At 47.9% G+C, this 25,578-nt stretch overlaps 1 protein-coding gene across 1 annotated transcript in view; it reads left to right on the plus strand.

The window, feature by feature from the left end:
* The window catches only part of CACNA1D (calcium voltage-gated channel subunit alpha1 D), a 378,619-nt gene extending 353,626 nt beyond the window's left edge, over positions 1-24,993 (plus strand). The window contains 8 exon segments of the mRNA XM_049776224.1: positions 11,275-11,391; positions 12,143-12,510; positions 13,281-13,307; positions 14,807-14,956; positions 16,652-16,815; positions 18,977-19,098; positions 20,884-21,204; positions 22,845-24,993. Coding sequence (XP_049632181.1) covers positions 11,275-11,391; positions 12,143-12,510; positions 13,281-13,307; positions 14,807-14,956; positions 16,652-16,815; positions 18,977-19,098; positions 20,884-21,204; positions 22,845-23,138 — 1,563 coding nt within the window. The 3' untranslated portion in view covers positions 23,139-24,993.
* The last annotated feature ends 585 nt before the right edge of the window (positions 24,994-25,578 follow it).

Raw genomic sequence — 25,578 nt, forward strand, 5'->3', positions numbered from 1 at the left:
AGTCGGATAGCTTGTTGCTGGTTCAGATGGTGGAATTCCTGAGGAAAGCTCTTTCCTCTCTGATTGGATTCAGTTGGCTCAAATGACAGGTTTCCTCCTGGGTAGCAGTGTTCGAATCAAAGCAAACTGAAAGGGTACTTACATATTCTCCTGAGTCTTTATCTGTAGACACTTAGGGGCAAGTGTGGCCAGTTTGGGTACCGGAGGAGAGTATATTTCATAAGGCTCTTCCCTGAGGGACCCTTAAGGCCAGAGGACCACACAGGACTCAGAGTTTTGTGGTGTCAGCAGTCTAAGGATTCTAGTAGATGGGGTTGGAACACGATGCCTTTCCTGGAAGGGAAGCATTCTCTTTCATGATGGGTTATATCATTATTTGCGGTAACCTCATTAGCTCTGTGACAAGACCTTCTGTTTTCTGTGGAAGATATGTAATAGTTTCTGGATACAGGAGTCTAACCTTCACCAAATCCCTAAGACTTCCCAATTAAATGGCTGAGTGCTCGTTCTGGTGTCTGGGTATAATGTTCTAATATTTTAAAACCTGTAAACAACACCTGGTTGAATAATGGCCAACCTTGCTTCATGGATGCTGCTCTGAGTTAAAGGGCCACGTGCTACCAAAGCACCACTTGCCATGTCATTGGTTAAAAGACTGTATTATATTGTGTTAAAATCATGTTGAGGGTTTTGCTTTTCCTCCTAAATATTATTTTTGTGTTGTGTTTATAGAGCTCCATTTCCTGGGTGAAATTCAAATATTTTGAGTTAGATGATGTCAACACGTTTGTGCACCTTTCCATTGGAAATTGAGGCTAAGTCTCTCATTTATATTGCACACACAGCCCAGAAAATTAAGTTGTACTCATAATATTGGCAGATAAATTATGAAAATGCATTTCACTCTGAAGCAGACATTAAAAATAGAAAATTTCTTTGTCTCCTTGAAGGATAATTCTAATTACATTTTTGGCTTCTTCAGCTATAGAACTGGCTTTAAATGTGATTTGTGACTAGACATTTACTTAGCATAAGGAAGTTCTTCCTCCCCTCCGAAAGAAGCATGCCATGCCCACATAGCAACTAGGGAAATAGGTCAAATGGGAGCGGGAAAAATCCCTGAATAGAGACTCTAGGACATCTGAGATCCCCAAGGAACCCCTGGTAGGTGCGAAGAGTTGCCCTAGTCTCTGCCAGGTGGGTTTGGGGACCCAGCAGTTGAAGACTAATGGAAAGTGAAGTGTGGGCATCGCTGTGCGTGCTTGTGCGACATAGAGTGCCGTCTGTCTGTCTGAGCAGCATCTGAGCTGGTCTAGAATCTCCGCGACCCCCTCCCCGCCACCCCTGCCACGGAATGGTTTTCCAGAGCACAGAGACACACTATGCTTTTGGCCCTCTAGGTTCTCCCTGGTCTCCCCCTGTTCAGACCATCTGCAGCACCCCCTTCTGCACAAAGGGGAATGAATGGCTTGAGAAGTTCCTGGATCCAGTTGTAGGTAGGAGCTTGGCACCCGGTGTCCTCTGGCCTTGGTGGTCTGAATGAGTGTGCAGTTTCCATCTGTCCATCTCCCTCCTCATTCGAGCCAGCCTTCTCTCCGGCCCTTCTCCAGAGGGAGCCAGAGAGAAGCTACATCCGGCTTTTTATTTGCCTCACGCATCCCCTACATACCATCCTCAACTTTAGTTTGACTCACCCCTTTGCTCTTCATCCGATGTTGCTGCCACCAAGTGACCTGCAGGTTGCCATTCACAGCACGCAGGTCAAGGAGCATAGCCCTGCAGCGGGAACTCTCAACCCCTTCCCAGCTGACAGCCGTGCATACCTAAAGGCTCCTCACACCTTCCCAATGGGGAAGTGTCTGCACCAGGAAGACACGAGATAGTCCTTTAGTTCCTGGATCAGAACGAGACAAGATCCCAAAGTGGGGAAAGTTTTGATCATTTCCCTTTGCACGTGCCTTTATGCCTACTAGTCTCGATCCTGGATGAGAGTACCACTGAACTACAGAAAAGCTTTAGAGATAGATGTTTTGGGTTGTTTTTTTTTTTAATTCAAAATCCATTTGGAAGTTTGATTTAAGGAAACCTTTGTTTCCAGCCTAAAGCAATTAAGCTGTTGGCTTGGATGGCATGACAGCCTGGCACCAGCTAACAGCTGGTAGGGTAGGTGGTTAAATGGAAAGATGGGTGGTGGACAGAGACCAATGACTCCTTGTCCCCAATATGCCTTGGTGCGGTGCACGGGCAGAAAAAGGGGTGGAGTGGGGAGGGACCACAGATGTTTCCTCTGTGAATCTCACGAGCCTCTTGCTCTTTTGACCATCTGAGTCTAAAAGTGCACTTTTCAAAAGCACGATTCCATCGAAAGCCATCCAAAGACTTCTTTGTTTTTCCTTTTTTAATATAAGAGGAGAACAGGTGTCAAGAGATGAGATTTCACTGGCTGATTCATTTGTTTCAGATGCTTGAACGGATGCTTTAGACTTTTCTGCCTGAGCTGCAACACCAAGCTCGTTAGTCGGAAGGCGTTGTGTGGCTCTGGCCTTGAGAGGGAAAAAAAGGCTGCAGTGGGCTTATTTCTACTGAAACAGCATTTCGGAAGAAATGCAGAAAGGAAAAAGCAAACCCAAGGCCCCAGGGCAACCCCTTCCAAGCCAAGCCCTCCTCCGGAAGGTGGACGCAGGGCTGTGGCTCATCTGCGGAGCCACGGCTGCCTGTTCGGGACGCTGCTCGCCGTGGCACTTTTTCAGGAGAGGGGACGTGCCAGGCTTCCCAGGTTTCCCTTCCAAGCAGAGACTCAGAAAGGGAAAGAGGGAGAGAGAGCCAAGGAAGGGGGCAGACGCTCCCCCGCAGAGAAATGCCATGAACACAATTGCCTGATTGCTGGCCAGTAAACATTATTCATAATAATAATAACGATAACTAAACTCATACTCAAAAGATTAAGCAGACCTGCCTAAGATGGGCAGCTGGCTATTTCAAAGTCCTGTATCCCCGGGTCGCCTCAGCTCCCAAAGACTCACAGGCCCCTTGGCTTTGAGCTGAACAGAGTTCTGTTTGTGGGCCAGTTCGCCATGACAACCTGACCCCAGCTCCTGCCCTCTGTCGTGACCTGATTGAGAACACAGCAGTGAGGAACGGGCAGGACAGCGAGCTCAGACACCCCCATTGAGACTCACACATAACACCTGCATGCCAGAACCCATCCAGGCAGCACCTCAGGTTCCATCTTCCCGTGTGCACAGGAAATGCCCACCACCCCCCAACCTCATCCAACATTGTCCGTCTTTGATTTGTGCTCACAGCCAGTCTGGGGATGCCTCTTTGGAATCCGTGTGGTCTAGGTTCAAGGACACTGGGAGTCAGGGAACCTGGGTTCTAGTCCCTGCTCCTGCACTTTCACTTGCGGTGTCCCCTTGGGCAAGACACTTAACCTCTCTGTGCCTCAGTTTCCCCATCTGTAAAATGGGGGTAAAAAAAAATGTCGACCTACCTCACAGGGCTGTTGTGAGGAATAGCTAAAGTGATTGTAAAGCACTTTGAACGTATCCTTGCTTATTATTAAGACTAAAACAATAATAACATATGCCTGTTTACTACCGGAACTTTAAGAAATTCTTACTTCTCTTTGATCTCTTTTCTGTACTGTAGCGATCCATTGAGAAAGAGAAAGAACTCTCCCTTTTTTTTTTTTAAGAGAACCATGGAAATTCGTACAGATGCAAACAGAAGTAACTTGACAGGTTGCTTTTATTTATTTTTTGACGTCTACAAATGGTAGATTTTCACCCAAGAAATGGCTTCCCGAGGGTGTTCCATCTGGAAGTCTCAGTTAGTTTCATGCAGTGGACACCTGATTTTGAGCCCAAGAAACACAGAGGAGCTGATTTGACTTTTGAAAACTAAGGTTCAAAAGGAACCTTAGTGCAAAACTTGACGTTTCTGTCATGTTAAGAGAATGGTTGTCCTTTTTCTCTGCAGTGTGTGTGTCTGTGTATCTGTGTGCACGTGTGTGCTCAGGTGCATATGGGGCTGGCAGGGGTGGGGTGGGGGTCAGGCAGGGACTGAATGCCTGTAGAACCCGTTTCTGGCTCAGGTGAACCCTCCTGTAATGTCCTTAGAAATCAGGGAGTCCTAGAAACCAGGCAGATTGGGGCAAGGATAAAGTGTGTCACTAGAGAGAAATGTCCTCAGGGGTTCTGCAGGGTATGTATTCTCAGACTAATAGTATTCCTGTAGCCCTGAGGTCCATTCAGCTATATCTTCTGTGCTACCGTCCTAGAGTTTTACCCCAATGGCTCTTTGTGGACTCTTTAGTCTCATCTGTCCAGACATGAGCGACACCCTGGAAATGGCCCCTGCCCCCTAATTCTACTTCCTGGGGCAGATCATTTTGAGCCTGGGTTCCTACGGCAATGTCTGATGACCTCAAAGCAGGGAACTAACTACAGGCAGTGAGTTGGGGTGGCATGGGAAGCCATCCAAATCAAGGGCATTTTGGAACCCCTGGTGACAACACTGAAGCATATCCTAGTTACGAGCTGTAACCCCAGAAGCTTGAGTGGTTATACCCTGTTCAACACCCCCTTTTAGACCCCCCCTTTTCTACCTGGTTTGACCCCAGGGTATGTAATGATTGGGGCTTTCGTCTGTCAATGCTGACAGAACAGACATTTTTGTGGGTCCAGGCGAGGCTCTCATCTATGCTCAGGTGATACAAACCCTTCGGTCTCTCCCAGCCTCCATCATAAACGCCCATGGGCAGTATGTGCTCCTCCCCCATGTCTGACACCCCTGTCATTCCAGGTCAGGGTGACTGATCCAGGTTCCCAAGCTGGAGCCTCCCCAGAACAGCCTCCATATTTCCTGGATTGCTGCTCCCACATCCTCTTCCCCACTGAGCTAAGCACAGGATAAAGACTGGCCTTTAGGTAACGACTCAGACACAAGAGACTCCCCCCCTCCCCCCAGGGCTGGGCCATGCTGCTAAGCAGTGTCCCTAGGTGAGCCTTGGTGGTAAGTGGAGGCAACAAGAGCAACAAGGAAGTAGACAAGGGATCCCTAAAGCTGGGTGTTTAGCTCAGCTGCAGGAAAAAAATCTCTGTCCTCTGAGCCCCATATCACAGAAGTAATAGTTCCTGAAGTAGAATATTTGCATGTTCATTATCTATGAATAATCACAGATGGACTCAGCCAGCTGGAGACCCAGCCCAGGAATCCACATGCTTTATTCTTCCTCCCTTCTGGAATTCTAGGGTGCGGGTCATGACTATTCCAATGCAGCAGACTGGCAAGGGGACATCCACTTCCTTTTAATGTACTTCCGGGGCCAAGGGTCTCACTTAAAGATTGTTAGTTTATAGGCTGTAGAGATTCTATACACTCTGCAGAGCAGTAACACTTGGTCTTCTGAGGATATTTTCAACATCTTTGAGCAGACAAAATAACTGAGAAGACTTTAAGATTAATTACAGAGTGAAGTAGCAAAGGGCTTCCTTTTGATAGCGTGTGACTTACCAATACTCACCACCCCATACTTCCATTAACTCATTGTGCCATGATTCAGTTACCCAGGAAGGAGCTTGCTAACGTGTGTGGTTGGGTAGGAAATCTATCCTTCTTGGCACACCTGAGACCCCAGAGAAGTGAATGCTTGGGTCACAAAGATTAAGTGGTTCTGATATTAGTCAAGATTTCCCCTACTCCACTAAAAGTTTCCAAAGCCACAGAAAAGGGAAGTGTTCCTTCCTAAAGTGAGAAACAACCAATGGATCACAGGTAACTGGCATCTCAGGGAAAGATGGTGTGGCCTGTCCAAGGATCTGTGATCCACAGGTGTCAAGCTGTTGAATGTTTGAGTGCTGTCAATACTCACAAAGAGTATTATTGAGAGTGCTTGTGTGTCCTGGCTTACTGTGTATCATAAATTAAATAAAATTGAGAAAATAGGAAGGCACAAGACATGCCACTCCAGAGATGATGGAGAGATGACATCCTCCCAGGTCCAGCTGCTTTGTAAATCCCTCAGTAGTCCCAGGAGAGAAAGGGCAGACAGCAACAACATGCAAACCATGGTCAGGTGCTGAAAGGTATCTTCAGTTGCCTCCAGGTCCCCTGTCCATATTTTTAAATTTTTTTAGACTCTTAGAAAATTCCTTTCAAAGGGACTGTAGTGTGCAAGGCATAACATTGCTGGGTGTGGCCCCAAATCAAAAGAAAAAATCCCTTTAAGTAAAGGGCACTGTTCTGTCTAGCGAAAGAACCTCCTGCTAATTGGCATTGCCCCTACTTGCGCCCTCTCAATGCCCTCCGAGTCACTGTACCCTCAGGAGAAAGGGTGGTCTGTATTAGTGCTCAGAGGTCGAGGCATTAGAAACACTCTTGATAATAGAGTAGGGACCAGAGTATATACTGTTGTGGCAGGCTCTGTTTTCTTGCTTGTGATCATGTTTGTGATCATGTGTCATTTCCATGTTGGCCTAGTGATAAAAGAACTGTACTAAGTGATTCCAAAGAAAATTAGCCTTGCATGCATGTCATCCAATCACGAGGTCCCCTAGTCACGAGGACAGCTAAGACTTGTAGACCCAACAACATGGCAGTGGGGCCAGCATAACATCATGGAAGCCACGTCCCTGGAGAGCAGAAGTCCGAGCCCTGCACATCATTCATTCAAAAGGGAATAGTCATGGGCAGCTGACTCTCTCATTGGCAAGATCTCATGGAATCAAATCAGAGACATCATGATCTTAGGATAGAAGCTATGAATGACAACTTTTGCCTGACTTCATTTTTAACTTCTGTTGCCTGGAAACTGACACGCATTTGTTTGATCCTGGTGTTAAAGTAAAACTAGAACCAAAAATCCAGGTGGAGGCCAAACAATTCTATCTGATCACTTGCAAAAGGAAAAAATATATATATATATATATATGTGTGTGTGTATATATATATGTATGTATATATGTATATATATACATATATATATATATTCCTAAATGGTATTCAGTCATTCTAAAAGAATTTTCTTTCTTTCAAAATGAGGTATACCAACTGGGTGTGCAAAGCTAAGTGCAGCCCCCAGAATCAGTCCTAGGGGAGCTTTCCGGCTGAGTTTTCAGGGCGACTCGGTGCAGCTGTGAATGAGTCACAGTGAGCTGTGTTCACGATTTTCTCCTCCTTTATATAGAACTCAAGGGCTGTTTGTAATGGACACAAAGGCCACACCATCCCATTTTCCCCGGAGAAAAACAATGACGAAGTAGAGTGCGCCCTGTGAGTGGTTGTGTGTAGCTGTGTGGCTGTATGGCAAGAAGGCAGGGCACAATGTGCAGAAGAGCCAGTGTGTTTTCAAGGAATATCTGTCTCAAATGATACCCTCGGGTTATCATTTGAATCCTAGTGAAGGGTTAACCAGAAGTTGCCTTTAATGAGAGGGCTGTGCAGGGCTGGCCTTTGCTGAGAGAGACCAGGCTCTGCCAGTCAGGGCCTCTGGGACTGGCATCAGGAAGCCTGGCTGAAGTTGGCATCTGAAGATGAATGGCCTGGCCCAGTCTCGACTGGAGACCTGCTTGTCTTATTTCTACTGTTACAGTGTAGGTTGAGAGTGGGCTTCTAGATATTTCTCATCCTCGTGTGGTCCTGAGAACTGCAGTGGGGTGTGTGTGTGTGTGTGTGTGTGTGTGTGTGTGTGTGTGTGTGTGTGTGTGTGTGTGATTGGATCTAGCACAGGGTGACAGGCCAGGAAAGCATTTCAAAAGCACCCAGGTAGGAAAAACTTCACCCTGAAAGTGAACAAGAGAAAGGAAGGTAAATGAATGTTATATTTGATGAAATGATAGAATTTTATGCTGTTGCTTCAGAACTATTTAGAGAGATTTTATAGTGTTTTATTTTTTTGGTGACTTAATCATTCAATAGAGTAAATGTCTATAAAACTCCAATGAAATGGTGTCTAAAATTTAAAGCAGCCGTCTATGAGCGCCAACATTTCTTTTTTAAGAAGAAAATAATTTATGATAACATTCTAGCATTTAAAAATCCACCAGAACTAGGCTTAATTCTGTTGACTATTTTATATGATTGGACATCTTAAACCAATAATGTTTCTATTTTATAGCAACTCTGTGTTTATTCAAAACCATAATTCTACTGTGATGTTAATGGAATGACTTTATATGGCTTTAACTGTGTCGGTCTCCTTTCAAATTAAAATAGTATTTTGTTGATAGCGCTATATACAGATCTGAATTATGAACAACTAGGTCATTTTACTGATTGTAAACTGTTTGTTTCAAGAAAAACGATGCTTTTTTTCTACAGTTGTGGAAAAAACTAATTTTTTTTCAAGGTTTAAGATAGTTTTCTGCATTTTTGGGGAATTGGAATTTGTGCCTATGGAAATTTTGGGGCAGCCTAAGCTATCTTTTAGCTTGATATGTGTGCTAGAAATTTTTCATTATCTTGTTTTGTGATATGTAATAAATTCAGGGTGCTGTGTTTAAGCTTTCTTTCAATTCAAGTTTGGGAACATCTGTTTCCTTTATTCCTAATCCTGGCAGAACCCTGACTCTCTGCCACCCCCCAGCTTACTCTTGTTTTTCCTGAACTTCACTGGAAGAGTAATATCAGTCCCTGATTCTGAGAAGATATACCGTATTTTTTGTACCATAAGATGCACTTTTCCCCCCCAAAAGTGCATCTTATGGAGTGAATGCCACCTGGAACTGAAGCCTTCAGGGGAGGAGAGCATCTAAAAACCATGTGCGTCGTATGGTCAGGTGCGTCTTATAGAGCGAAAAATACGGTATTTTTTTTTCCCTGTGGGGAGCAAACAAGTTATAATGATTTCTAAACCTCTGCTTCTGTGTCTGGAAAGAGCAATGCTTTCTCTCCTTTGATGTCTCTTTAATAAATATGTTGTCATTATTTGTCTTTGAAAGTGGCTTTCCCAGGCCGCCTCTCGACCTTCTCTATGATTTATGTCGCCAACAAATTCTCTGTCTTGTGTCTGTTCACCCTGTATTCTCCTGATCTTGTGTATCATCGAAGACATGCTTGAGATGGTTCTTGTTTTTATTACGCAATTATGTTTTATGTGTATTTCAGTGAAATGATGTCACTCCATCGACAGAGGATGATGTTAAAAATTATCCAAATAAATAGTTTTCTATTTCTTTTAACCAGACTTAGTACACTCGGTTGAATGGGCAGTGCACAGGGTTCTCTGTTGTTCCTGAAACTCAGGATCCTTGCTGAGTTCAGTGCCAGCTGCCCTGTCAGTGTGGATTCATGGTCATAGTTCTGTGTGTGAGCTTAGTGCATTGTCACCTCGGCTTATTTTGTGGAAACAGTTAGCAGGTGACTTTTATGTAGCCCCAGCTATGTAAGAGGATGTTTTCCCATCAAGACAACATCAGAAAATACAGCTGAGGTTTAGCTAGAACATACTGCCTGAATGAACATGGCTTTGTCATCCTGCTGGCCTTGACTTGCCTGCACTTGCCCACAGCTCTGCTGTGGAAGAGCTTTTTCTCATTCACATAGAAGACACCTCCCTCTGTTGCCATGAGAATGGCAAGTGGATATCTCCAGGCTTCATGAGGCCCCCTGCAGTGCTGGTTGTAGGGCTGCTGAGAGAGGGAGTGTGTGTGTGTGTGTGTGTGTGTGTGTGTGCGCGTGTGTATGTGTGTGTATAGACATGTGTGAGTGCAGCTCCAGGAATATAAAACCCATCATCTCACTAGAGCTGCTGTGGGCTAAGCCTGAACCATGCAAAACACAGCATGGCTAACCTTGGTGTTAGCCTTGGTGCCTACTCTTTGGGGATGGGCTCAGCCTCCCCAGTTCATGATAACAAAGACCTGTTGTTCTTTCCTCCCCTCATGCCCAGCCTGGCAGGCCAATTTCCCCCAGACATCTTTCTGGCCTGGGTGCTTTTAAGGGGTGATACTTTGTTCACTAGAACCTCTGGGGGAACTCCTTTGTGAACTCATGTCACTATGCTGTGGTCCTCAGAAGGCTACTTCTCAGTGACCCATGCCACTTGGGACACTGCGCCCACCATCCTATTCCTTTCCTGCAAATTTTGGTTGTGGGTTGTCCTCACATGGTGTGTCCTGTGTGCACCTACTGGGAGTGATGTGGAGGAAGAATGAGGAAGTGGTGTCCCTTAGGGTCCTCTCCCCAACTCGACCCAGCTCTTACAGAGTGCTCAGATGTAGGAGTATGCATAGAGACTACAAGGCTGAGACTCAGACCTCTGCCAAGACTTCAGGCAGCTGCCAGGCTGCAAACTGTCAGCAAGTGAGGAGATGCCACCCTTACCTCCATAGGGGATGAAAAGCTTTAGTGCCAGAGGCACAGAGAAAATACTCTTTCAAGATGCAAAGCCTTTAGTGAAGGTTAAAGGCAAGTACTGTCTCTGTGAGTCTCTTAAGTCAGCCAGCCTCTTTTTCTGCAAAATTGTGGCCAGAAGCCACCCCTTCCTTCAAATTAGTGCTCCTTCTAGATGTTGTCTTTAAGTTGCTCCAATATTTCCTCAGTGAAACCTAGAACAGCAGGAAACTTCGCCTAAGCTGTCCCATTGGGGGTTCAGGGAGGAGAGCCAACTGGAAGGGTCTAGGGGATAGAATAAAGGAATAAGCTTGGTTGGGCCCCACACTGTTTCCAGCAGCTGGTGTAAGTCCTTTCTCAAGGGGCCAAGAAGCTCACAGCTGAGCAGAAGCTCCAGCGACAGGCAGCATGGGTGGCTAGGGTACCTGGCCCGGCACAATGGCCCAGTCTGTGTGAGAGTCCTCCCATTCTGTTATGTCTTGTGTGTGCTGCTGATTGTGGTGTGTGGTGTCACTCCCTCAACCAATGGCTTTGAGTGGATCCAGTGGCATGGACTGACTGCCCTCTTATACCTGCTACTGGACAGAGCCAACATGTCCCACCACCTCCTGGACACTCCCTGCCCAGTCCCCAGCTCTGGAAATGCAACTTGGCCTGCCCTTCTTTAGTCACTATGTCCTAGGCCATGACCCCAAGAAAGATAGATATTGTGTTCCCCTCAAGGTGGAAGGGATGCATCTTTGTGAAGTAATGGGGGCTCAGGCATCTCCACCAAGGATTCTTTTGAACTGAGACCTCTTGCAACTATCTTCAGACCATACTCAGTTCCTGTCCTTGTCCTCAGAAGGCTCTTTCCTGTCCCCTGGCTGAATCCACCAACTCAAGGCTGGGCGCCTTACCTGGCTTGTCTAATCTGCTTTGCCATTTTCCTTGATCTAGGCGGGACTCAGGACGCTACACGACATTGGGCCTGAAATCCGACGGGCTATCTCGTGTGATTTGCAAGATGATGAGCCTGAGGAAACAAAAGGAGAGGAGGAAGAAGATGTGTTCAAAGTAATTATTCCACGCCTAGCTACACATGGACCACTAGGAAATCAGGGAACAGGATGCCAGTGGAGGCAGTTGAGGATCCATTTTAGAGGGCAGAAGAGATAGCACAGCTTCAGGGCCTAGAGGGGCATAGCGACTACCATGGCACTCCCCACTCACCAGCACTTTTCCAGGCTCAGGCATCTGCATTCTTGTTCTGAGCTTTCCCTTCTGTTCCACCATGACAACTTCGATCAAGTTTGGCCATAGTCACTGGCCAGTGTAGATGAGCATTCTGGATCCTTCTAGTACTTGCTCACCTATATCATACCTTTCTTGTGTGGTCCAGCTCTGACGTCTCCAGCCAACCCACAGGTCCCCCAGCTCTGAGAGTATGCCTCCTACCCATTCTCCATGCCTATGGCTGCCATCTAGCCGGCTGGGCAATCGCCTTAGCAGAGAGCAGCTGAGTGATCACTCTGGAGTGACAGCCAAGAGTTGGCTTCTGCATCTGGAATTGTTGACCTTCATTGCTAGGGGAACCAGCTAACACACACACACACACACACACACACACACACACACACACACACACACACAGCAAGGCTACCACTACGTCCACCCCATCATTGAGACACTCAGACTGTTTTACAGGGAGCCTACAGATCATACCTAGAATTTGTTTTTCATGTAGAAAAAAATTACCTAACATAGCTAGCCTGCATCAAAAAAAATCTTGTTAAATTACCTGGTGTTGTCTCCCATTATTTTACAGAGAAATGGTGCCCTGCTTGGAAACCATGTCAATCATGTTAATAGTGATAGGAGAGATTCCCTTCAGCAGACCAATACCACCCACCGTCCCCTGCATGTCCAAAGGCCTTCAGTTCCACCTGCAAGTGATACTGAGAAACCGCTGTTTCCTCCAGCAGGAAATTCGGTGTGTCATAGCCATCATAAACATAATTCCATAGGAAAGCAAGTTCCCAGCTCAACCAATGCCAATCTCAATAATGCCAATATGTCCAAAGCTGCCCCTGGAAAGCGACCCAGCCTTGGGAACCTTGATCATGTGTCTGAAAATGGGCATCATTCTTCCCACAAGCATGACCGTGAGCCTCAGAGAAGATCCAGTATTAAAAGGTAAACTTGGAAGTGCGTGTGCTGGGGACTGTAGTATGTGACCTGGGGGAAAGGGCTGCACATCTCTGTGCCTGGCACCCTGGCATCTGCATGAGAGGCAGAGCATGGTAAGGTCATGGCCTCTTCGGGTGCCAGCTGCCATCCCATGCTCTGTGCTAGGGACTGTCTCTTATTGGAACAGCAGCAATGTCTCCTCAACCTTGAACTAGACCATGAATGTCTTGGGCTCAGAGCACTACCCTCTCCATTGTAGCTATTCAATTCTGTAGGGAAGTAAAAGTAGCTGAAGGTGTCACAGAACATCTGTGTTCCCCTGTCTCCTTCCTGATAGATGTTGACATGTGAACCTCTTAGGGGAATTTTTGCTTCTTTTCACTGTTCTTTCTAGTTCTCCAAAAAATGTTGAACCTTTTTGAAATGGGCCCAATGGAAGGAATTGCCAAGGCTAGGTTTGGCCAGGCGAACATCCCTAGTTGGCTGACCCCTGCTCTAGGAAGTGGCCTGATACTACATTAAGATAATGTTGAAACCAAGATGAAGTCTGGTGGGTAGGGTGCTTGCCTTGCATGCAGCCAGCCCGGGTTCAATCCCTGGCATCCCATTTGTTCCCTGAGCTCTGCCATCTGTGATCCCTGAATGCAGAACCAGGAATAACCCCTGAAAGATGCCAGGAGTGGCCAAAGACAAGACAAAACAAAACAAAGCAAAACAGCAAAATGGTTGGACTTATTTAACTCTTTATCTCTTCCCTTTATGCCTTTCCTGGATAGAACCCGCTATTATGAAACGTACATTAGGTATGTGTTTCCTGTCTATGTTACTGTGTTCTAAGGTACATGTCACGGTACATGAGCTTCTCTGAAGCTCATCATAGAAATATCTTTGCCCCGGTGAAGCTATTATGGTGGGTTCCTATGGGGCAGGAGGGAGGGAGCACTTCTTGCTGAGCAAAAAGTTTTTAAATCCAGGGGCCCGAGCAATAGCACAGCAGTAGGGCATTTGCCTTGCATGTGGCCGAACCAGGACAGACCAAGGTTTGATTCCCGGCATCCTATATGGTCTCCCGAGTGATTTCTGAGTGCAGAGCCAGGAGTAACCCCTGAGTGCTGCAGGGTGTGACCCAAAATAGACAAAAACAAAGAATAAAATAAAAAGAAAGTTATTTATAAAAATAGGTGTTTAAATGCAATTCTGCTCAGACTCCGAGACTGTACAGGCTGGAATGTATATAACCAGATCTCCCATGGATAGCCCTTAGGGGCCTCACAGAGACCAAGGCAGTTCATACTGCTCTACTGGAAGGGTTGGGCTTATGAAAGAGGGTCATATCTGCTCCCTTTGAGGTTCGTGACTCTCAGGGAGGCCTCAGGTAGCATAGCCCCAGGCACACATGTGGACCACCTCCTCACTACCAGGTCATCACTGTCTGCCCCAAGGCCCCTAATCACGTTGTATATTTGACCTCATGTTTGTTCAGCTGGGTGTCTTTGTGGGCAGCAGGCCATGCAGCAGGGGACAGAGAGGTTAGACCATTTGACTCAACTTGATCCAGTGCAGTGACACAAGAGCCACTCGATCTGGAATCAAGGATAGCAAAGGAGGAACTGGGAAGGACACACAAGCCTGTCTGCAAACAAGACATCTAGGGACTGGAGCCAGGGAGATGTAGGTGTCAGGAAATTACTATTAGAGTCCTGAGGTGACCAGATGGTCTTTTAAAACCTGGTGGACGTGTCTAGGAGTCTCGCCTGATATTTGTATTCAGAACATCCATCACCCTTGTTACTGAGGGGAGTCAAGGTGAGGGAGGAAAGTTCTTCATTCCAGTCTCTGATGTGAGGCTTTGATGCATCAAAAAGTAATGCTTGGGAGACCCAAAGCTTTTCTCTAGAGCTGTCCATGACTTACAGGTCTCCAAGTCCGTTTTATTGTATATTTTATATCTGCTCCCAAATGTCTCCTTTGGTTCCAAAGCTGCTGCTCAGAGCAGTTTGGCACCAGCATTGTTCAGGGCACTAAGAAAAGCATCCTCTAAGAGTAAGCTGTCACACACACACACACACACACACACACACACACACACACACACACACACACACACACAGCCTAAGTTGATACCTGTCCCCCAACCTCTGCACACTTTATTGTGCACACTTAAGGGGATATACATGCATGCATGCTATCCAAATCCTTACAGTCTAGTCTCGCTTGAGGCAAGTTCCCGGCTACAACAGCTGGGAGAGGTTGCGAGATGGGCCCCACCTGCCCAGGACCTCAGAGCTTCTCCCAACCGCAGGTCCGACTCAGGAGATGAGCAGTTCCCGACCATTTGCCGGGAAGACCCAGAGCTCCACAGTTACTTCCGGGATACCCGCTACTCGGGGGACCAGGAATACTTCAGCAGTGATGAGTACTACGAGGATGACAGCTCACCAGCAGGGAGCAGGTGAGGCTCAGATCTGGCTAGTTCCTGCCCTGTGCCCTGCCTGCCATAGCTAAAGGTGCCCATGAAAGCAGGACAGATGCCAGGAGCCACTAGTCCCATATGGTTCCCCAAGCCAGGAGCAATTTCTGAGCACATAGCCAGGAGCAACCTTTGAGTACAGGAGAAAGATCCACAGGAGGAAAGTGGTGAAGAGGGGACACTGTCTTCTAAACTTCTACCTACTTCTCCAGAGGCTCTCGGGACTTTTCATGAAAACTCAAGTGGACCCATGTCAGGCAGACCAGCCTGTTTCCAGCTCTCTCCTGTCTTTTAAGAGATTCTACTTTATTTCATACCCACTAAGATCTCTGGAATGGAGACTCTGGTGACACCATGACCAGCCAAGAGCTTGGGGTCTAAGGGATGCCTAGACAGTCCTCTTTTTCCTTTCATGGTTCCCCTCTAGAGATGAGATGACAAAAAGTCTTCATGAGAGGCTGGAGTGAGTAGAGTGTTTGTCTTGCATGTAGACAACCCAGATTTGATCTTAGGCACCCCATATTGTCCCCCTGAGCCCTCAAGGAGTGATTCCTGAGATCAAAGCCAAGAGTAACCCTTTAACATTACAGGGTATGGCCCCCAAGCATACAAAAACCTCATTGAGCAGAGATGCCTCTCCAGGCTTCTGTTCGGGAAGACTTGAATGGACCCTCCACTTATGGAAGTGGAGTCAGAAGGGAGGGCATAGGGCTGAGTCATCTGCTACATTGCCAACTACACAGTAATCTGTCTGTTGTCCGAAACAAGTGGTCCCAGGAAGAACCGACCATTGGTTTTGCAGGAGGTCCTGTCGACATCTGGGCTGTTGTCTTGAATTCTGAGGGAATTCTTGAATTCCCTCTGCAGCCAGACCTCACTCCCCTATGCTCCCCATATGTCCTTCTGTCAGCCTCTCTGTTCCTGAATGATTCTCTGGGTCTCCATCTTCAGAGACTTTGCTCATGGCACCCTACCATGGATGCCCTTCTTTTCTCTCTGAGGCCTGAGTCCATCCTTTCTTTATGAGCCTGCTCTGGCCTTGCTGTTCCTTTCTCTGATTGGATTGCAATGGCAACTTCCCTCCCCTCTAGAAAAGACCAAGTGTGTCTTCACATCTGTGTCCCCAGTAACCAGCCCAGGGCTAGAGACTTCAGGGTTCTTTCTCAAGAGAGAAGTAAACAGGGGCCTGAGTGATGGCACAGTGGTAGGGTGTCTGCCTTGCATGCAGCTGACCCAGGACAGACCTTGGTTCAATCCCCGGCATCCCATATGGTCCCCCAACAGGAGTGATTTCTGAGCACATAGCCAGGAGCAACCCCTGAGAATGACTGGGTCTGGCCCAAAAAGAACCAAAGAGAGAGAGAGAGACAGAGACAGAGAGACAGAGACAGAGCAGTGATAAACTCACAATGGGGCCATGGTTGGCCCAGAGGTAGGCCATCCACCAGGGGAATAAGCCACCTGATTCATCACAGGCATGTACCCTGAACCCTCCTGAAGTGGTTCCTTGCCCTCCATGTAGAAACTTTGGTGAAACTGAGAACAGTCTTGTCTTTGGCTGGTCTTGTTGTGTTCACGGCAAGGCACGAACTGCTGCCCATGTGCCCGGGCTAAGGGATGGGCATTGCTAACCTGGATCATATAATCCCTTAACTCTCCTTTTGGCCTGTTTGCCAGGCAAAGCTACGGCTACTACAACAGATACCCAGGTGGCAACTTGGATTTCGAGCGACCTCGAGGCTATCACCATCCTCAAGGCTTCCTGGAGGAGGATGACTCGACTCTTTGTTATGATTCTCGGAGATCTCCCAGGAGGCGCCTTCTGCCTCCCACCCCAACATGTGAGGCTGGTGTTTATTTTGTAGAATCGTGTTCCTCTCCTGGCTCCAGGGAGGCATGACAGGAGGGGTCCTGTCACTCTGCCCCTTGGTTGGAGGGCCATCACCTCCCCTTTCCTTCTCATTCTCATGCAATGATGTTCAAGTCACACCTGTACCATTTGGACTCCATTCGGGTCCCTTAGTCCACTTGATGGGTCATGGCTGCCACAGAGCCTGTGTATAGACAGTCAGTCCCTTTGCCTTCAAGCAGGCGGGCATCGGTGAGAGGTGTGCCATGCCCCCAGCTCTGCTTTATGGGTGAGTTGATGCCAGAGCAGAGGTTGGGGCTAGACTTGAACCTGGTCCATTTTTATAAGACCCCCTACTTCTGAGGGTCCCTTGAGGACAGTTGGTACCTGATGCCCTTCTGTTCCCCCTCTGGGCTACTTATCTCACTTCCTCTCCTCTCCACCCTGCTTTTATCTCTTTTCATGCTCTCTCCCTCGTTCTCACCTTGGCCATGCCAGTGTTCCCTCTCATGGGGCAGGTCAGTGCCATCCTGTGGGGAAGCACAGTGGTTGCCCCACCCCAACTCTCACCCTAGCTTTTTTGTGTAGTAGCATAAACTGGAGCCTCCATGTAGTAAGGGTCTCACCAGCCTCAGTGGGCAGTTGCTTTAAGTCATGTGGACTTTGACATGTCAAGGGTCAAGGGGTTTCTGATGTTTCTGAAGATAAAAGCATGTTTTTGAGCAGGTCTCCCACCAAAACCCAATAATAACCAAGATGTCCACCTTGGCTAAGCACCTCAGCCTCATCCTGCCAGGGGCACTGGTCAGACCCATCTCCATGGTTCATATTTAGTTACTCGGTTCCAGCACAAGCTTTGTAAAGTTTGGATGATCAGGGGAGCAGGCTAGGTGCCTTCCATAGACCACCCTTTGGTGGCATTTCCATGCCCCCCAGCACAGAGATGAACCTGAGCGAAAACAAGGAGCTTCCTCACTCTTTATGAGGAAAGAGAAGGCAAAGTCACCTCCCTCTTTGCCTCTCCAGATCAGCTAGTGTCTTTGGCAGCATGGTAGAGGGTAGAGGGATATCTCTGATCCCGTCCCAGATGGTCTTGCAGAGCCATTGAGAGGATAAACATACACAGGTCCTGCTCAGACTCCCCAAAGGAGAGGTTGGCTCCTCCCTCTCTGGGCACTGAGCTGTTGGGCCTGCCCTTTGGTCTTGGTTGTCCAAGACTCCCGAAATCACTGTTAAGCCCAGACCTGCACAGTGTAAGGAGGTAGAAAGGCAGAGACGGTCCCATGTAGGCAGTAGCCAAAGTCACTGACCTGGTCTGCATGGGGCCTGGGCATATACAATGACCATATACCTTGTCCGCCTGTCTCCTTATTCCAAGTCAGCTCAAGTCTTAGTCTTCACAGACCTCAGTTCCTACAGCTACATGTGCTGACCTGGGAAGTCTAAGAGGACTCACTATACTTGTCCCTGAGGTTTTCCAAGACAAGAGGGTATGGAGCTTGGCTAGAACATGAAGTGTTCTGTGCTGTGGAGTGCCAGGCTCAGGAAGGTGTCCTGAAGAAGGCCTGGGCACTGCCTTGCCTACCATTGACAGAACCATCTGATTCCTGAGAGCAACAAGGATTCGTGTCTTCCTATAGCTCTAGGCATAACTGGGCCTTGGTCCACGGAAGAAAGGGCTTGGTGACCGGACAGGATGCAGGTGGCAGAGACAGAAACATGGGAGCAACCAGGGGACATCCCTCAGGGTGTCAGGAGGCAAAGGAAAATCAGTAATTGTCGTTTGGATTCCAGAATGGTATTGTTGTGTGGTTGCTCCAAAGTACAGAGTCCCCCACAGGGTAAATTAGGACCAGGTCAGGTCCTCACTGTTCCCCTCCGTCTGTCATGCGCTCTTGTTCCTGAGCACATCCCTTTTATTCTCTGAGACCTCAACCTGCTCCTTCCCAAAAGGCTTCCCAACTAGGGCTTTCTCCTCCATCCTTACCTTCCAAAATTCCCAGACTTCACCCCTTCTGCCTTGGACCAGGCTGCATCCCTTAGTTTCCTGTTCAGTAGAGAGAGATGAGGGGCACCCTACCAGACTCCCCAGGCCGTGAGTCCCTGCAGAGACATTCCTGCCTCATGCCCACTTGCTGTGCTCTGCTTCTTAGCCCACCGCAGATCTTCCTTCAACTTTGAGTGCCTGCGCCGACAAAGCAGCCAGGAGGAGGGCCCACCGTCCCCCACCTTCCCGCACCGCACTGCCCTGCCCCTGCATCTTATGCAGCAACAGGTGAGCCTCTGCCTAGGGCACCCCCTCATCATGGTCATCAGCACAGAAATAGCAGCCCCTCTTGGGCTCCCAGGTTCAACCCCAATATCACCCTGCCATGTAAAGATGTCCCGAATCCCCTTTACCCAAGAGCAGATCTGAGTGTGGGTTGGTGATGTGCCCAAGCTACCACAGAGCACATGAGCAGCTGGGGGCTGACCCCCAAGCTGCCAGCTGCCAACCTGTGCTCTCAGCAAGAGGTACCATCTTTGCTCTCCACCTTCCTGCAGTTGAGTCATTGAAATCCTAGTCTATACCTAGAGGTCACTGGATAGTCTTCCATACCCCGCTAGCCCCCTATAGTTCTTTGGGTCACACCCAAGTCCTCACACATGCAGGGCACATGCTCTACCACTGAGTCATGTCCCCCAGCCCTCACCAGGCAATTCTGAACTGTCAGCACTAATGACAAGAGCTTTTGTTGAGTTGCTCCAAGTGTTGTTCAAGCAAACGTGAAGGGTCTCTCTATAAAGGAGGCAGGCACTCTAAGAGCACATGACTTGGAACAGACAGTATGCACTGAACTTGGAGCCTCCCAGGGGCACTTGCTTTGCACACGGCCGATCCTGATTCAATTCTGGCACCACAGAAAGCCCCTTGGACTCTGCCAGGAATGATTCCCTGAGCATGCCCTTACCCCTGGGCGTGGCCCCAAAACAAACACAAAATGATTCTCTCCTCTTTGCCACTTATGTATTATGTATGTCTCTGTGTTTGGTCTTTATGTTCATTTTTAGTGCTGGCCTGCTTCATTGTGGCAGGGAAAATTTGGGAGGGTGAAAATTGGCAAAGGCCCAAAAAGTATGAAAGTGCCCTCTCTGCCTGCCCGCACTGTCTGCTTTCAGGGCCTAGGAGGAGGGTTGCCCTGGAGACTGAGATGGGGGTCTATACACACCCTAAAGGGGCCTTAGGAGCCTCTCTGAGAATGAGCAAGAAGCAGAGCCCCTTTTCAGAAAGGGCTAGTATGTGTTAAACTGCAGGACAACAAAAAGAAGCTGTTTCTTGCTCCCACCGCCACCCCCCAGTGCTGGGAATTTACCTCTGATCTTAAACCCAGAGGAACTGGTAGTATGTTCATCCATAGCACATCTGTTTTTGTTGGTTGGTTGGTTTTTGGTTTTGGGGCCACACCCGGTGGATGGCACTTGAGGGTTAGTCCTGGCTCTGAGCTCAGGTATCAATCCTGATGGGGTGCGGGGAAGCATATGGGATGCCAGGGATTATATAGGAGCATATGAGTTGCCAAGTCAGCCACGTGCTAGGCAAGTGCCCTACCCACTGTACTGTCACCCTGGCCCTGATTAAATGCTTCTAAAATGAATTTGTCAAGAGAATAGGGAGGAGAGAGGGGACCTTGTGTGTGTGTGTGTGTGTGTGTGTGTGTGTGTGTGTGTGTGTGTGTGTGTGTGTGTGGCAGGCTCAGGGAACCATATGGGATACTGGGAATCAAACCTGGGTCTGTCCCCAGTTGGCAGTGTGCAAAGCAAATGCCTTACAGCTGTGCTATCTCTTTGGTCCCATTTCTTACTTCTTTTGTCATTGCCCTAGGCATATTTGTCAAACAGGAAGTATGGGGTGGATTTGGGGGAACATATAAGACCCTCCTTACCAATTCACCCCATCAACACCTTTGAGTATTGTCCCAGGCTGTCCCGGTCAGGTCACACAGCACACTGGGTCCTTGACAAAAGGCGAGAGAACCCATGTTGTTCCAGTGGTCCCCACTGATTCCTCTTCCCTCCTCAGATCATGGCAGTGGCTGGCCTAGACACAAGTAAAACCCAGAAGTACTCCCCTAGCCACTCGACCCGCTCATGGGCCACCCCTCCAGCGACCCCTCCATACCGGGACTGGACACCATGCTACACGCCACTTATCCAAGTGGATCGGCCAGAAGCCCTGGACCAGGTCAACGGCAGTCTGCCCTCCTTGCACCGCAGCTCCTGGTACACAGATGAGCCAGGCATCTCCTATAGGACTTTCACACCAGCCAGCCTGACTGTTCCCAGCAGCTTCCGGAACAAAAACAGCGATAAGCAGAGGAGTGCCGACAGTCTGGTGGAAGCGGTGAGTGTGGCTCTTGTCATGGAGGGTGGCTATGTGCACACAGAGGTGGTACCAGGAGATCTATGCATGCAAGGAATTGGGGGGTGTGCCCAAGGGGCAGGTTCTGGAATTACGAAGCCTCCTGGTTTTGTGTTTAGGCATCCCCTGTTTCTGAACAGCAGGGGCAATGCTTTAAGGTGTTGCATTTTGGAACTGGATCCTGGCATAGATATCCAAAGCACTGAGTCTCCTAAATTAGACATTTCATCACAAGTCTTTTGATTTTTATTTCTGGTTCCTATTCTTCGTGCTTGAGGTCAAATCCAAGAAGAATGTTTTTTTGTTTGTTTTGTTTCTGTTTTGGGGCCACGCTGGGCAGTGCTCAGGGGTTATTCTTAGTTCTGTGCTCAAAATTCACTCCTGACAGGCTCTGGCGACCATATGGGGGACCAGGGATCAAACCCAAGTCTGTCCCAGGTAGGCCACATGCAAGGCAAATGCCCTACCGCTGTGCTATTGCTCTGGCCCCAAGAATGTTCTTTGAATTATCTCCCCAGACCATTTGGGGGGGGGTTTACACCCGGCAGTGCTCAGGGGTTACTCCTGGCTCTAGGCTCAGAAATCACTCCTGGCAGGCTCAGGGGACCATATGGGATGCCAAGATTTGAAACACCGTCCTTCTGCTTGCAAGGCAAATGCCCTACCTCCATGCTATCTCTTTGGCCTCAGAGACCATTTTTTTTTTTATTTGAGTGAGTGATTTTTGTGGTCCAACTCTCATGCACTGCACTGTTAAGCCTGCTGGTCCTCATGTATTAGCTATACCACATGATCTGTGCTTTTCTTACTTTCATTAAAACACTTTGGGGGCCGGGCGGTGGCACTAGAGGTAAGGTGCCTGCCTTGCCTGCGCTAGCCTAGGACGGACCTTGGTTCCATCCCCCGGCGTCCCATATGGTCCCCCGAGCCAGGAGTAACCCCTGAGCGTCACCGGGTGTGGCCCAAAAACCAAAAACCAAAACAAAAAAAAACACTTTGGCTCATTGGGATTCACTTTTATGCAATTTTTAATAGTTTTAAATTTTTTTATTTTGGGGGGGCACACCTGGCAGCACTCAGGGCTTACTCCTGGTTCTATGCTCATATACTGCTCCTGGAAGGCTTGGGAATCATATGGGATGCCAGGATTCAAACCACCATCTGTCCTGGATCAGCTGTGTACAAGGCAAATGCCCTACTGCTGTGCTATCGCTCCGGCCCAATAGTTTTAATTTTGTTTGTTTTTTTTTTTGTTTGGGGACGGCATCTAGCAATGCTGAGGGATTACTTCTGATTCTGCACTCAGGAATTAACTCCTGGCAGTGCTTGGAATGCCATTTGGGATGCCAGGGTTCAAGCCCAGATCAAGGCAAATACACTACCTGCTTTATTATTTTTTTTACTAATGCCTTGCCCCCTCTTATGTCATTTTTGTAAGTCATACCTACATACAACTAATTACATCGAGTCCTTGTAGGAACAGAAAGTGGTTGACAACCCTGAGTAGCTTCCCCCTCAGTGCATGATACAGGTGATGCGAGCGGGGCCTTCCCCATCCTCCTCCCTTCCTGTGTCCAGCTGCTGCCTTCCCTCATCAGCATCCCCTCCTCTGTCCTGCCCAGGTCCTGATATCTGAAGGCTTAGGACGGTATGCAAGGGACCCCAAATTTGTGTCGGCAACGAAATACGAAATTGCCGATGCCTGTGACCTGACCATCGATGAGATGGAGAGTGCGGCCAGCAACCTGCTGAATGGGGCTGTGCATGGCCGACCCAACGGGGATCTGAGCTCGCTCTCACATCGGCAAGACTATGAGCTCCAGGATTTTGGGCCTGGCTACAGTGATGAGGAGCCAGACCCCAGCAGAGAGGAGGAGGACCTCGCGGACGAGATGATCTGTATCACCACCCTATAGCCCTGAGGCCCAGGCAGCAGATGGCCAGGGAACAAGTGCCTCATAGTTAGGAAAGTTTAGGCACTAGTGTGGATCCTGTTCTCTCTCGCTCAGACTTTCCTGCAAGGGACGCCATGCCTCGTGGAAGCCATAAACCTGGTAGGGAACAGCCACTCACATGGCCCCCCAGAAGCGCAGCGCAGTGGGTCGCCCACTGGGAGGGGACCAGCAAGGTCACCGGACAAGTGTCACTTGCGCACCTGGAGTGCAGCAGGGCACGCACTCGGCCCCCGCCAGCACACAGGTACAGCGGGAAGGGTCAAGGTGATAATGATCGCCATACCTGTGTCATTACCTCAGTCATTGGTCTAGAATATCAGACATTCACTTGGGCCCAGCATATCATCCATTTTTTGTCATTCCTGTCTCCCACTTCCACTCCAGCACACTGTTTTCCTGGTTCCTGTTTGACAGGTGTCCTCCCTACCAGCTATCGTCCTGAGAGGGGGCAGGACCTGATCAGCAAGGTGTGTGGGCTGGTGACAGCTCCCACGGCCATTGGAAGGCTGGGGGGGTGACTATATCTAGCACACTTGCAGCCAGGTCAAACTTAGAGAATGCTAGTTTGTTTAAAAATTACAGATTTCCTGTACAGGACTTGTAATATACTCTCATTTGTATTTGTAAAGAGATGGTCTATATTTTGTAATTATCGTACCGTATTTGAACTGCAGCAATATCTATGGGTCCTAAATAATTGTAGTTTCCCCCTTCCAACCCCCACTGAAATGTAGAAATTATTCATATTTTTAACTGGGGCTATACAGGAGTAGAGACAGTAGCACCCATTCTAACACTCATTCATTCTGGAAAAAAAAAAGACAACTAAAAACCTTTTGGGGGAAAAATTCTGAGTTCAAATACGACAGATATTTTTCTAAAATATGCTGGGTCACTTTAACATGATACACTAGACATTTTCCGTCTTTTCTTCGGGGCTGGGGCTCTCAGGTTTGACTCTGGGCCCCAGATCCCCTCCGTGGTTCCATCTGTCCCGTTTCACTCTTGACTATCTCTCCAGTACATCCACAGCAGTCGGCGGTCAGGCTGGTCCTTCTGACCCCCGAGAAGTTGTTGCTTTGATTTTTTCAGCTACCCCCATTGGACATTTTTGCAGCACGGCAAAGTAATTATCCCATAGATGAATGAAATACCTGTACCCCTGGCCCCTGGGGCTGGTGATGTGGCTTATTTTTAGGAGTGCTGGGGTTTGGGACTAGAGCAAGTAAAAGGGAGGCCCTACAGGACTCGAATGTTGGGGTCTGTATAAATCATATTGTTGCCTTTTTTTTTTTTTAAAAAAAAAACAAAAACATTGCTGTACTGTGTAATCTCTTTGAGGGCTTTTATATGCAATTGAATGAGGGCTGATGTTTTCATCAGAGTACATTCACACTGATTGTACTTCCTGATGAAAACCCACTTTTGGATCATTATTACCATTCAGGCTTCCTTTTCTGTTCACAGAATTATGCCAACTTTGTCAAGTTATCACGGCAGGTATTCCCTGCCACTAAAAAATATAATAACAACAGGTAGCAATTTTGGGTTCAAACAATTTTTAATGTTACATAGACAACCTGTTACTGTTTTTTTTTCTTGTTGTTGTTGTTGTTGTTATTGTTTTTCAGGGGGGAGGTCTGGGTTTTTGGTTTTTTTTTTTTTGTAAATAACACTAACTTTGTTATGAAGACCTTGCAGACCTCTTCTTAAAACATTCTTATTCCAGATCCAGGCAAAAACACATCAAGGTTTGTAAATTACTATTTCCTGACATAATTTTTTTAAATTAAATGCAAAATGTTCTTCAGAATAAGCTGTGTAACGATCTTGTTGTGTTTGGCAACTCTCCAAGCTGGAGGAGCTTCAGGAGGGTTCGAGGCGTTTGCACACAGTTCTCTCCTTAGAGTCTTAGCTGTCACCAGTTGTGGAGTATTGTTTCTCCTAAGAACCAAACCACCTACATCATCACTACAGAATCTGTCTCTGAGGGGACTGGCCTCGTGCCAGGCCCAAGCTTGCAACTGGAAGACTTGACCATTTTCTGTCAGCATAGGTCATACCTGCATAGGCCATCCCACTTCCCCTTACCTGCTTTAAGCCTGGGTCAGTCTCTCAGCTAACATTCCACATTTTTCTTTCGGCAAGAACAATTTGAAGTTGGAGCACGTGTTTGGTTTGGTTTTAAGAAAGTTCTCAGATGAAATGTCTCTTCTTCTTGCTTCCCCCTCTTGCCCTCACCTCATTGCCCGAAGTTCATTTGGTTGTATCCTCAGGAATAGGACATCTAGGTTCTCAGGGCTTGTATTTGTCTTGATGCCACAGAGTGGAAATGGTAGCCCCAGTTTAACCACCAGCCACAAGAAGCTGCTTGCTCGTGAGTGACTCGCACCTGCCAGTG

The sequence above is a fragment of the Suncus etruscus genome, chromosome 7 (genome assembly GCF_024139225.1).
Source record: "Suncus etruscus isolate mSunEtr1 chromosome 7, mSunEtr1.pri.cur, whole genome shotgun sequence".
Classification (NCBI taxonomy): domain Eukaryota; kingdom Metazoa; phylum Chordata; class Mammalia; order Eulipotyphla; family Soricidae; genus Suncus; species Suncus etruscus.